The sequence below is a fragment of the Humulus lupulus genome, chromosome 8, assembly GCF_963169125.1.
Source record: "Humulus lupulus chromosome 8, drHumLupu1.1, whole genome shotgun sequence".
Taxonomy (NCBI): domain Eukaryota; kingdom Viridiplantae; phylum Streptophyta; class Magnoliopsida; order Rosales; family Cannabaceae; genus Humulus; species Humulus lupulus.
The window spans coordinates 121,879,254-121,892,322 of record NC_084800.1 but is presented as its reverse complement, the minus strand read 5'-3'; the positions used below and the strand labels follow the sequence as shown (position 1 = coordinate 121,892,322).

The 13,069-nt window shown below is 35.9% G+C and overlaps 3 protein-coding genes across 3 annotated transcripts; 1 reads left to right on the top strand and 2 right to left on the bottom strand.

The window, feature by feature from the left end:
• The first annotated feature begins 1,095 nt into the window (after window positions 1-1,095).
• LOC133798391 (pumilio homolog 1-like) lies at window positions 1,096-7,935 on the top strand. Its single transcript, XM_062236657.1, has 9 exons — window positions 1,096-2,236; window positions 3,068-4,623; window positions 4,712-4,853; window positions 4,986-5,093; window positions 5,579-5,791; window positions 5,938-6,048; window positions 6,327-6,521; window positions 7,061-7,235; window positions 7,440-7,935. The coding sequence occupies exons 1-9, from the start codon at window positions 1,589-1,591 to the stop codon at window positions 7,490-7,492; spliced, it is 3,201 nt and encodes a 1,066-aa protein (XP_062092641.1). The 5' UTR covers window positions 1,096-1,588; the 3' UTR covers window positions 7,493-7,935.
• Window positions 7,936-8,030: 95 nt separating this feature from the next.
• On the bottom strand, window positions 8,031-10,008 carry LOC133798392 (S-norcoclaurine synthase 1-like). Its single transcript, XM_062236658.1, has 4 exons — window positions 9,514-10,008; window positions 9,174-9,421; window positions 8,652-8,976; window positions 8,031-8,379 (listed from the first exon to the last, which is right to left on the bottom strand). The coding sequence occupies exons 1-4, from the start codon at window positions 9,787-9,789 to the stop codon at window positions 8,131-8,133; spliced, it is 1,098 nt and encodes a 365-aa protein (XP_062092642.1). The 5' UTR covers window positions 9,790-10,008; the 3' UTR covers window positions 8,031-8,130.
• A 616-nt stretch (window positions 10,009-10,624) lies between these two features.
• LOC133798390 (uncharacterized) lies at window positions 10,625-11,855 on the bottom strand. Its single transcript, XM_062236656.1, has 2 exons — window positions 11,587-11,855; window positions 10,625-11,265 (listed from the first exon to the last, which is right to left on the bottom strand). The coding sequence occupies exon 2, from the start codon at window positions 11,263-11,265 to the stop codon at window positions 10,753-10,755; it is 513 nt and encodes a 170-aa protein (XP_062092640.1). The 5' UTR covers window positions 11,587-11,855; the 3' UTR covers window positions 10,625-10,752.
• Window positions 11,856-13,069: the final 1,214 nt, after the last annotated feature.

The window sequence follows — 13,069 nt, the reverse complement described above, 5'->3', positions numbered from 1 at the left end:
AGAAGGTGCTGCAGTCGGATCCAATGACAAGATCGCTTGACGCTGTAGTCTTCAAGAGTGATAACGCATGGGCTATAGGCACAGGCTCATTCAACTTGAATGGATCTATGCAAGCGGCTTCTCTGGAGGGGTTAGCCAGGCATTTCCACAGCAATTGCTCCACTCTGTCGCAATGGGAGCTGTCTAAAATTTCATGAAGAACCAACTATGCAGCTCATAATATGGCAGCATTTGCAAGGAGAAATGCCCAGCCCTGTGTGCCATATTGACTGGCGAAAGATGGACCCGGAAGTCTTTAATGACTACAAAGCTCACTACCCCTTAATGAGTGCACTTGGACAGTGTTGCTATTTAGTCTGTTTTCTTAGTATCTGCACTTGTTTTAGTTGTTTAGTCTTTTGCTATAGGCCATGCCTTTCCTTTGTTCGCAGTGGTTTGTAATACTTGGGTTTTCCTTTACTTAATTTCAATGAATTTGACTCACTCTTTCTGATGGGAGACTTTCATAAAAAGAAAATTATCAATTTTTTTTTAAATAAAAACTATTAATTTAGTATAAAACATCAAAATAAGAGTAAAGCTTGAAACTCAACATGTTGGAAGTCACGACACAATATTATTGCGTATCACTTTTTTTTTCAATTGAATTTTATGAAGTAGCATCTTTACTTATTTTGAGTCTATAAGAATCTAATATTATTTTTGTGAACTTTATTGTCATTTTGTACCCTTTAGAGGCCTTGGGTTTTCCATGATGGAAAAAAAAGACCAGTGCATGCTGGGAAAAAACAAAGATCAACTTAATTTGTAGCTCATTAAAAAATTAAATTTCATGAGAAAATAATCGATTTTCGTAATTTCTATTTTCTACTAGTAAGAATAAAAAATAGGTCATTCCCTTATAGGACAAAATAGTCAATACAAATATCCCCACATAAAAGTCTCAACGTGGCTTATGTATGAATGGATGCATCTTATTTACATTTTTCAACAACAAAATATTTCTATTCTTTAAAATAAAATATTAATTAAATTCATTTTTATTTTAATTTTTTCAAAAAATGGAAACCATTACACATTCCTTCCAGAAATAAAACCCTAAAAGGCCATTGCAAGAACAAATCCCTTTCGAATAAATCCTTGCCGTCACTTATTACATCCAACGGTCATGATTGCTACACAGCTCGTGCTTATCACTCACTGCCCTTTTTCTCACTTCTACTGTCTCATTCTTCTTTCTCTTTCTTCTTCGCACTTTCTCTGTGTAAAAATGGCTGAACCTATTTCCGATCATCAAAGCTCTGAACTTTCATCTTGATCTCAATCCTGTTTACTAGATTATAATATTTACAAGTACAGAATATTCATATCTAACATAATAAAAACAAAACAAAAAAAACAGTTTTTTTTCCTTAAATTTTTCTTTGTTGGGTGAAATTTCTGAGCTACGAGTTTGTAGGTTTTTTTTTAATCAGAGAAACCCACTATTTTTTAAGCTGTAGGATAAACCTTATTCTGAGTTTGAGCAAATTTCAGCTCAAAGTTTCAATCTTTACGTTTTTTCTTTTGAGGTACAGTGACATGTGATATGGTCACCGATACTTATTCAAAGATGATGTCCGAGATTTCAATGCGATCGATGCTCAAAAACTCTGATTATGGCGAAGATTTGGGGATGTTGATTCGGGAGCAGAGGCGGCAGCAAGAAGCGAGCGAGCGAGAGAAGGAGCTCAATATCTACCGAAGTGGGTCGGCGCCGCCAACCGTTGAGGGCTCGTTGAACGCCGTCGGTGGTTTGTTCGACGCTGCCAACGCGGCTTCTGCACTTTCGGGGTTCAAGAAAAATAGCGGCAAAGGGTTCGTGAGCGAAGAGGAGCTTCGCTCTGATCCTAACTATGTTAATTACTATTACTCCAATGTTAATCTTAACCCGCGGCTTCCTCCGCCGATGCTTTCCAAGGAGGACTGGCGTTTTTCTCAACGACTTCACGGGGGCGGCGGCGCGGGTGGCGGTTCTGCGGTCGGAGGCATTGGGGATAGGAGGAACGCTGGGTTGAATGGCGGCGAAGGAGGGAACCCGAATAGGTCATTGTTTTCGGTTCAGCCTGGGATTGGTGGGGAGGAGAATGAGGTTGAGTCGAGGAAAGGTGCGGCGGAGTGGGGCGGGGATGGGTTGATTGGGTTGACTGGTTTGGGCCTTGGGAGTCGGCAGAAAAGTATCTCTGAGATCATTCAGGTGAGCTTTCAGTGAAGATTGTTGGAGCTACTTAAGCATTTTCTTTTATATTTTTTAAAATCTTGTTCGCTTGGACTTTCTTGTTAATTCTTTTATGGTTCATATTCAAATTTTCATGTCTTGTTATGGAGCAAAGTAATTATTATAGTCGTCAGTTGTTTCGTATTCGACTTTCTGGTGAGATCATGTAATTTGCTAACGGTTCTCAAATTTTGCTATGATGTGAGAGGAAGGGAGGCCCAAATATATTCGGCATGTGTGACTTTATTAATGGTTTAATTTATTTTTAACTTTAATTATCGATTTCAGTTATTTCTTATGAACTCCATGACAGTGAAATATGTATTTTCGGTTTGGATGGATGTAGGTTATTCTTTCGTTGAACTGATGTTCACTGTTTTAGGTGGGTTCATGAGTCGTATATTCTTTTGGTAACTTTTGTTATTCTGCATTAGTTAAGACATAGTTACTGCAGTACACTGGTTTTAATTTAAAAATTTGTTGCTATTTAGTAACTTGATTTGAACTTTTTTAGGTGTGCGAGATACGCATCCAATGATGCACTGACTTTTTTGAGTAATTTGTTGGTTTTAGGTTTTGGACTTCAACATGTTTAGGATATTGAGATATGAATTCAGTGGTGCTGTTAACATGGCTGTCATGTTATAATTTTTCTAACATTTGATTTCAAGGATGAAATCTTTTGTTCAATACATTCTTTTCCTGTAAGAGCTGAATGATACATTTTAAATTATAAACAACTTATCTCTCTCCCAATAACTTATTAATTGCATCTGAACTCTTTATGTTTTATATTTGTTTTCAATGCAGGATGATATAAATCATGCAAAATCGGTCTCGAGACAACCATCTCGCCCAGCTAGTCGAAATGCATTCGAAGATGGTGTTGAATCTTCAGACACCCAGTATTCTCACATGCATCATGAGTTAGGGTCTAGGGATGCGATGCGTTCTGGTGGGAACATGCAGGGTATGTCTGCTGTGCAAAACATTGGTCCATCAGCTTCTCATACCTATGCATCTGCTTTAGGTGCTACCTTGTCAAGAAGCACGACCCCTGACCCTCAACTTGTAGCTAGGGCTCCTAGTCCTCGCATACCAACTGCTGGAGGAGGGAGGGCTACCCCAATTGATAGAAGAAGTGTCAATGGTCAAAACTCATTTAATGGTGTCCCACCAAATCTTGGTGAGTCTGATGATCTAGTAGCTGCTTTATCTGGTATGAATCTGTCAAGTGGTGTGATGGATGAAGAGAAGCATGCACGATCACAAATTCAACGTGAGATTGATAATCGTCACCTCTTCAATTTGCAAAATGATCAAAATCATACAAGTCAGAAGCCTTATTTAAATAAGTCTGATTCTGGGCATCTTCATTCACATTCTTTTTCACAGTCGGCTAAGGGGTCTTATCAGAACATGAATAAAAGTAGTGGAGTTGGGATGGATTTGAGCAATTCTTCATTGATGCCCGATGAACAAGAGTTTAATAAAACTGCTATTTCTTCTGCTAATTCATTTTTCAGAGGACCCTCCACTCAAAATCATAATGGCAGAGGAAGCTCTACCTCTCACTATCACAACCTAGACAATTCTAATTCCACATATCCAAACTATGGTTTAAGTGGGTATGCTGTTAGTCCTACATCTCCATCAATGATTGGTAGTCCAATGGGAAGTGGTAGTTTACCACCCTTGTTTGAAAATGCTGCTGCTGCATCTGCAATGGGTGGCCTTGATTCTGGGGCATTTGGAGGAGGTTTGGCTCTAGGACCAGGTATGATGGCAGTAGCAGCTGAGCTGCAGAATGTTGGTAGAGTGGGAAATCACAATGCAGGGGGTATTCAGGTTCCCCTGATAGACCCACTGTATCTTCAGTATTTGAGGTCAAATGAATATGCTGCTGCTCAGGCTGCTGCTCTTAGTGAAGCCACGATGGATAGGGAAGGGATGGGTAATACGTATATGGACTTGTATGGACTCCAGAAAGCTTACCTTGATGCAATGCTTCCTCAAAAATCACAGTTTGGTGTTCCGTACATGGGTAAGTCCAGCAGCTTGAATCAGGGTTACTATGGAAATCCCGGATATGGTATTGGCATGCCCTATCCTGGAAGCCCATTGGCTGGTACTCTTCTGCCAAACTCCCCTGCTGGATCTGGTAGTCCTGTCAGGCACAGTGAACGGAATTTGCGTTTTTCCTCTGGGATGAGGAACATGGCAGGTGGTCTCATGGGAGGTTGGCATGTGGAAGCTGGTGGCAACTTGGATGAAAATTTTCCATCCTCTTTACTGGATGAATTCAAAAGCAACAAAACTAAATGTTTTGAACTTGCAGAGATTGCAGGTCATGTTGTGGAGTTTAGGTAGATTCTGCTCTCTTTTATCACAACCATGTGTGCTTTGATTTGACCTGGCTTCCAGTAATTGAAACATCTTGTCTCTTGAAAACAGTGCGGATCAGTATGGGAGTCGATTCATTCAGCAGAAACTTGAGACGGCCACAGCAGAAGAAAAGAACATGGTTTTTGATGAAATCATGCCACAAGCCTTATCTCTAATGACAGATGTGTTTGGTAATTATGTGATTCAGAAGGTACTTCATTAAATTTATTGCATTTTATATCCTAATTGCAGTGTAATGTTGAGTTTTAGCTCATGCAATTTATGCAGATATTACATTAATGTTTTGACTTCTTTTTGTGGCTAACATTAATTGTTGACTTAGTTTTTTGAGCACGGAACTGCATTACAAATTAGAGAACTGGCTGATCAGCTCACTGGGCATGTTCTGACTCTAAGTCTTCAAATGTATGGCTGTAGAGTGATCCAGAAGGTATGTTTGATTAGATGGCATAGATTCAAAGGGTCATGCATATTTTGCTAGCAGAGTTTTCTGACATGATTTGTAGTAGGGTCCTATTTTCTCACACCAACTCCTACCTGCTGATATTGAGTATGTTTTTTATAATTTTTTTTGCCTGTCTAATAAATTCATCTATTAGAAGAGCAATGATTTTGCTCTTATAAGTACATTCCAAAAAGAGGAAATATCATTTGTTTAATATATATGTGATTCCAGTCTTCGTGATTGAGAGAGGATGTAATAATGTTATGCTTGGAGAAATGGGGTGGCACCTTAATTTACATGGAAATTTTGGAATCTTAGCTTATTGTTTGTAGCTATATAAAGAATTGTAGGGTTTTGTGTTGAATTGTTTCTGCCTGTGTCTGTTGGATGATGGTTGTTGAGGCATAAAGTCTGTTTGTAAAATGTCTAATGTTGCATTGAAATGTGCTTACTTTGTTTTAACTGTTCAGGCTATAGAAGTTGTTGATCTGGACCAGCAGACAAAAATGGTGTCAGAACTGGATGGTCAGATCATGCGCTGTGTACGTGATCAAAATGGGAACCATGTCATTCAGAAGTGTATTGAATGTGTACCTGAAGATGCTATACAGTTTATTGTTTCGACTTTTTATGATCAAGTTGTTACACTGTCAACTCATCCATATGGTTGTCGAGTCATTCAGGTTAACAACATTCTCTTTAATTAATTACAGTCACACAACGTATATAATTATCTATATGAATGCATATATAAGATGCGTTATGCTGTTTATTTGTTACTTACATGTTAAAGATGTGATTCTATAATGATATAGTTCTGATCTAACAGAGAGTCTTGGAACACTGCAATGACGCCAAAACACAGCGGTTAATGATGGATGAGATTTTACGGTCTGTTTGCATGTTGGCACAAGACCAATATGGGAATTATGTTGTACAGGTTTGTTTGTTTGTTTTTACCACGTATGATTGTTTTATTGGGTGATTTTTATAATTATGTTAATGTATTGCTGCTGGTCCACTTATTTAGATACATTTTTTTGGTTCCATATAAGCAGACATCCATAGTATTAAATATCTGCTCATTAGTTTTGTAAAAATGGATTAAATTTTCTTTTTTGTCAAATTTAAATGGGCACGTGATTTTATGACTTTGCTCTTCTCATTGATGGTGACTTTGTTCATTAGCTTTGTGATTGATACATTTCCATTTTGCAGCATGTTCTAGAGCATGGAAAGCCACATGAACGTACATCCATAATTAAAAAGTTAACTGGACAAATAGTTCAAATGAGCCAGCAGAAGTTTGCCTCTAATGTCATAGAGAAGTGTTTAACTTTTGGAACACCTGTTGAGCGCCAGACTCTTGTGGATGAAATGCTGGGTTCCACTGATGAAAATGAGCCCCTTCAGGTTTGGCAATTTTTATGTGCACACCATTTCTAAATCCAAAGAATGTGTTCAAATCTTATTTGGGCAAATTTTATTTTCCTTGCTTTCCATTAGTAGCATTGGTTCCATGGAAATTACATTCTTCATTTTTCGATTGAGAATGCAATTTAACGATTTGATTCCATATCCCCCCTACACATTGGTTCCATGGAAATTACATTCTCCAATTTTCGATTGAGAATGAAATTTAACGGTTTGATTCTATATTGGCCCTCCTCTCTCTCATCTTACCCTTCACATTATTTCTCTACTGTCTTATCAATTTCCCTTTGCAGTAACATTTATATTGTTTTACAAGGCCTTTGTTTTGCTGATCTGTTTTAGTTATTAGTTATTATTTTTGTTATTATGAACTCTTTCGATTAGTTGAGGAAATGTGGTTTCTAGGATTTCATTTGTGATTGTTTTCAATGATATATTTAGTTTCATTGTTACCAATCTTGTCTTTTTCTTTCAAGCCCTTCTTAATTTGGATTTTGTTTCTTGTGACTTGGTTTTAGGTGATGATGAAGGATCAGTTTGCAAACTATGTTGTGCAGAAAGTGTTGGAAACTTGTGATGATCAACAACTCGAACTAATCCTTAATCGCATAAAGGTTCATCTGAATGCTCTCAAAAAGTATACGTACGGGAAGCATATAGTTGCACGTGTAGAGAAACTTGTTGCTGCTGGAGGTATTTTCGCTACCCCTCTAGTTATTTATCATACTATTTGTTTTGCATATTTCATTCACTCTAGAAAATAATTTTACCCTTCTGCAAAGTTTTGGTTTAAATTCTTTTTCTCTATCCTTATTCTGTAGATTTGTAAGGTTTTAAGCAATTGATTGAGCATGGTACTTTCTAAATAGCTGACATGGTGATCTCAATCTTTTGCAGAGAAGAGGATTAGCATTCTTGCTCCACATGCTGCTGCTCAGACGATGGCGTAGGAGACGAAGTTTTTGTACAGCTAACTGAGGATAGTACGAGTGCCCTCTCTCTTTTTTCTTTTTTTTTTATAATGTCTAGTAAAAGCTCCGACTATTATATTCTATCGAATGGACGGGAAGCTAATTGAAAAATAAATATTGTTGGTTGTACCTAAACCTGTACATTTTTTTAGTTTGAGGATATATAGCTAGAGTCAGGCTAGTTGATGATGAGGCTCAGATTGTGAACACACACACCTGATGCCATTTGCAGAGGAGATAAATTTAGTGTACAAGTTTCAAGGGTGTAAAAAGGGAGGAGGTAGTAAATTATGTGATCGTGACTGTACAAAATGTTCTCAGGTCTAGAATATGCTTGTCTTATGGGAGAGTCCTGAATTTTTCTTATGTATGGGATTCAATTTTTTTCCCCTTAATTTAAGAAACTTTTTCCTTTTCTTTTATTCTCTGGTATGTGCATGAGTTGCTGAGTAACATGCAATAATGATCTCCACGTGTTTATTTTTTTTTTTCATTATTATGAGTGATATATAAGTGAAGTTCTCGTCATTTCTGAAGTCGAAACTTGGAAAGAAAAAAGAACATTTGCAACAATGGACAGCACTTAAATGATGCTTTGCTGCCTTGCATTTGATTCATCACTCGCTTTCTAACTTGAGAAAGTCTGTGTGCGCTTTTCCATCCATTTTTCTCCCTAGAGAATGTATAATATAATCCAAGTACTTAATGGTCTTGTACATTCTTGGTTGATCTTTCATCATTGATTCCACAGGACCAATCTCAATTCCTTCATGTGGAATCGCAAATGTTGCTATTGACATTCTTGCTTTGTTAGCATTCGTTACAGCTCTGTGCTCAATGCTTTTATACATCCCATTGCTCCAAGCCTGAACCATTAAAAAGTGTTTCATTTTTAATCCCAGAGTTGACACCAATGACGTTAGAAATGAAAAAACAAATTTCCAGGCTAGTCGGTTACTAAGGACAAAAGACATTAGGCATTAAATATTCCTAAAGCTTATTTTACTATTTGCTATGTATTGTCTGGTATTCCCATATAGTTTTTAGCCTAATTTATGCACATACAAGACTACATGGGATTCCACATTTTCACTGGTTTAAAAGAGCTGGTGATTATTGGATGGAACTGTTGGAGTACCTCAACAACATCGCCAACGTTGACCACCAGTGCGTTTGGGATTGGCCTTACAGGAAGCCATGTTTCCTTGTATCTGATTTGAAGACCGGTGATGTCTTCGTCCTGGAGAAGTAGGGTTATGGATCCCCCGTCGGAATGTGGACTAACTCCGAGAACAAGATCAGGCCTGGAGCATGGTGGATAGTAGTTCATTCTCATTGATTGTTTCATCACTACATGAAGCCTTTTCAAACCTTTCTTATCCATTCCCATTAACAAAGACATGCTGGCCATGATTTCCTCACTTACTCTCTCTATTTCTCTCGAGTATTCTTCAACTGCTTCCCTGTTTATAGTTTAAACACAAACAAGTATATGAGAAAGAGAAATCTTGTAACCTTGAAATATTTGGAATAGATTAAAAAACACAAGCAGGGTCTGGTCGTCTTTAAACACAATTGATTCGTAGATAATTATATATAATCTATTTATGTAGGCATACATAGCTGCAATGTTCTTTAAACCTTTGGCTAGTTAACGTACTTGAAACCTGATAATGTTGTTGGCCAGTACTTCATGTTCCGAGCTTCAAGTGGGGATGTCATAAAGTATATCAAGTCACCCCAATCCAGTCTTTGGTCTTCTGAAACTACATATGCTTGGCCATATCCTTGAAGGTCATTCTCTGCCATTGAATACTTCTTTTTCTCTTCCAATGGGAGATTAAAAAAGTCTGCTACCACAACCTTCATTTCACCTAAAACTTCCTCTGCCACTCCGTGGTTAATTATCTGGACAAATTAACACGTTCACATATGGAATATGATTAGCAAAAGAACAATGTAATTCAGAAAATTTTAGTTACTGAAGTTGGAGAATGTACCTGAAAGAAACCCCATTCTTTGCAAGCAAAGTCTAGCTTGTCTAGTTCGTCTTTATCTCCATTGATCAGCAGAGACAAATCTATGACTGGAATTTCTGGAAACTCGGGGCAGAAGCTCGAATCGAGTGGCCTGTCCTTGTTTTCCTGTATGTATCTTTCAGGAACAAACTCTGAGTCATTCATTACCATCTCCTGGACACTTGGTACTGGTAAAGACCTTCCCCAACCCAATTCCCCGTCCACTTGAATGCCTTCATGTTCAACCTCTGAATCCATTGTTCGAACTTACAGTAGTTTGTTCAAGTGAGAGCACATATATAAAACTTACTGAGGATTGAGGAGCTTATGTTGAGTTTATGACCAGTGGAATCTGTATTTTCCTCTGATCAAAATACCCTTTTTAACGCTTGTGCAGTTGTCTTTAATCATCAACTTGTTATGTTAAATTCTAGTTTGCCGGTCGTTATGTTCAATGATCGAAAATGATAAAACCATTGGAGTTTTCTTGTAGAACCTCGCTGGAGTTATCTGTTTGTCAACACAAGGACAAAAGATAATGAGGGAAAAAGTTAAAATGACCATTGCAATGAGAATAGCGGAGTCTGCTTGTTAACATGTAGCGATAATAGTAAAGTGGTGAGGCCATGACAGCTAAACTGACCATTTATTTGTCATTTGATGAGCCATGGATAAATAAATGGTTGATGAAAGCAATCGGATTAATTATTCATGTTAAAAACAGGGAAGTTAGATATTTTTGTGATGGAATAAGATAGGGTAGCATCATCTTAACAATGATAAATTACAGGTATGAATGCTAACACTCCGATTGAGTATGTTTTGAAGTGTAAACCATTCAAAAAAATTCTACTGTTAATCTCAGTAAGATCAGCAATGGTCTTATATGCATCCATCGTCCTTTGTATATGATAAGAAGGCTAGCCATCAGAATCTGGACTGAAGTTGATAACAAGGTCATTCTCATCGACTATTTTATCACTGTCCATAATAACAAATTTAAGCAAGAGCTCCTCAATTGCCTCAACTGCCTGTCTGTTGAAACTCGAATTGAACAAACGAGATTCTATTTTTATCGTCTCCAAACCATTCATTGCCAACCATAAAGGGAAAATCTCTTGATTCAAAAAGAGAGTACAAATTAGACAATTTTTTATCACATACATGAAACAAGGTTTCCTGATTTTGAAAATTACAAAATGTCAAACCATAACATAAAAGCTAATCTCCTAAATCTTCATCTTCATCTTCATCATCATCATGGAAGATATATTGGAACGCACGTGGCAAAACGGGGGGTCGTAATGTTGCATACAATTCTTCCCGAGATGGAAGACTAAGATCTTGCATGTTAACATTGGGGACTCTTGATAGTAGTTGATGCATATAACGTATTTGTTCATCTTGGAACATCAGTCGTTGAAAAAACATGTCAAAAATGTTTTGACTTCCTCTGATATACTGCTTAATTATGTCTGGTAACTGTTTGTGGCGAGGTGGATGTGGTACTAGAGGAGCATCCTGTGATTGCTGCTGGGGTGGATATGTTGCACTGTAGGAACAAGTAGCCGCCTTCTTCATCACCACTGCTTTCTTCTTTGCTTTCTTTACTCTTTTTTTTGCCACCAACTTAAACATTCTCTGTCTCTTCTGCACAAGTCCCAGATGAGATGAGTCTTGGCTACTAGGACAAACTGACTGCGTCTCTGTCCTCTCAATACTAGCATCATCCATCTTTTTTGTTTTTATAATAAAAATAATAAAGGTCAATATTATTTGCTAAAAAATCTTAAGAAATTCATTCTAAAACACTAACATATTTCCATTCAAAGTCCTAAAAATCGCATTTCAATCACATATATTCAAAATCAAATATATAAATTCCATTATTACTGATAAATCCACAAATTCATATATTCGTAAACAAAAAAGCACTTCAAATTTTTACCCTTATCTCCAAACATATCAAAGATTTAACCGGATTACATGAAAATAATAATAAAGACACAACTAGGTAAAAACTATATGTAAAATAAATAAAGAAAAAAAAATTACCAGCAGAAGATCGAAGGGTCGCCAGTGGAGGGCTGACACCTATTAGAGAAATGGGTGAGAGAAAGAAAAAAGAATGGTGCGGCGGAGGGTTGAGTTACGGAGGAAGAATAAAAAGGTGTGTATTATATATATCTGAACTCTGTTGCAAGGACATATATGTCTTGGCCAAAAGCCAAAATATCGTCGCAATTGCGCCATTTTACCAACACTACTAATTTTTTAAATCCAAGCAGAAAAACATGGCGTGTCAGACCTTTTTTCGACTTTACAATATATGAAGAAGTTTGGTTGTGCTATTTATTCATTCATTCATTTAGTCCGCTGCCTACAAAATAAAGCCATCACTCAAAATTAATAAGCTACTTAAAAATCTTAATTACTATTAATGACACTACTTATATCACCTATTAAATGAATTCCTTAAGGATATATGGCTAACCAATTATAATATGCTATTTCTTGTGTTAGTGGACATCTTAAATCAAATAATGCACTACTGATCAACAACACCACTTATTTAACACTTTTGTCAACAAAAAAAAAAACACTTATTTTACATTTCTTATTTTATATATAAAATAATGCACCACTAATTGACAAATTTTGGTACAACCAATTTCATAGCTGATGACATATTTTTGTCATATTGCCGTATATATAATCATTTCTTATAATTTATTATCCACTTATTCTAACCGGAACTTTTTTTTTTCAAAAAAAAAAAAATTGATAACAAAATCAAAATCAATTACCTGTAGAAAAAATTCAAAAGTTCCCAAATATCCCTATTTTTTTTTCTTTTTTCTTTTCTGAAATGTAACTATATCTCTTGTTGAATAACTATATACTACCCTAAAAAAGAATAATTGTATACATAGTGGAGTGATAATTATTTAAAGAAAAAAAAGCTAATTATTTTTTTTCTAATATAAATAAAAAAGTAAGTTGGTTGATTTAATTATAGTAGTCTAATCATGACTAATTATTTTACAAAAATAGACATGGTTTAAAAGACGACAAATATCATCAAATTGAAGAGAAAGTGCAAAAGAAAATAAGCTAAAGAATCTCCTTAACACTCATTAATTATATATTATATTTTTTTTAAACTAGTTACATTTATTTAAAATTAGTTTTGTTAGGCTAAAAAAACTCACATAAATTATGTGTAATATTTTAGTATAAATTATGCGTGCATTCGACATCTTTATTAAAATTAAACCCTTTTAAAATAAAATGAATAATAAATTGTTTAATGTTTTTATTTTTATAATAATAATAACAACAATATTACTCATTAGTTATTTTTAATAATATAATAGCAACATTAATGTCACCTATTACTTCTTCTTTGTCACTATACCAAAAATTATGAAAAGTTACTTTAGTTGCCAATAAACAATATGAATGAATCAAACAATTCTATAATAGACAAGCTATAATAAAGTAAAGAACACACAATAATTTTTACAAGATTCACTGA

Bases quoted from the DNA above. Each gene is read 5' to 3' on its own strand.
- LOC133798392 (XM_062236658.1), bottom strand. From the start codon at position 9,789: ATGGATTCAGAGGTTGAACATGAAGGCATTCAAGTGGACGGGGAATTG. The intron at 9,422-9,513 runs GTACATTCTCCA...TAATTTGTCCAG, and splicing joins AAGAATGGGGTTTCTTTCAG to ATAATTAACCACGGAGTGGC. The intron at 8,380-8,651 runs GTACTCCAACAG...TTAATGGTTCAG, and splicing joins ACGTTGGCGATGTTGTTGAG to GCTTGGAGCAATGGGATGTA.
- LOC133798391 (XM_062236657.1), top strand. From the start codon at position 1,589: ATGGTCACCGATACTTATTCAAAGATGATGTCCGAGATTTCAATGCGA. The intron at 4,854-4,985 runs GTACTTCATTAA...TTGTTGACTTAG, and splicing joins GTAATTATGTGATTCAGAAG to TTTTTTGAGCACGGAACTGC. The intron at 7,236-7,439 runs GTATTTTCGCTA...AATCTTTTGCAG, and splicing joins GAAACTTGTTGCTGCTGGAG to AGAAGAGGATTAGCATTCTT.
- LOC133798390 (XM_062236656.1), bottom strand. From the start codon at position 11,265: ATGGATGATGCTAGTATTGAGAGGACAGAGACGCAGTCAGTTTGTCCT.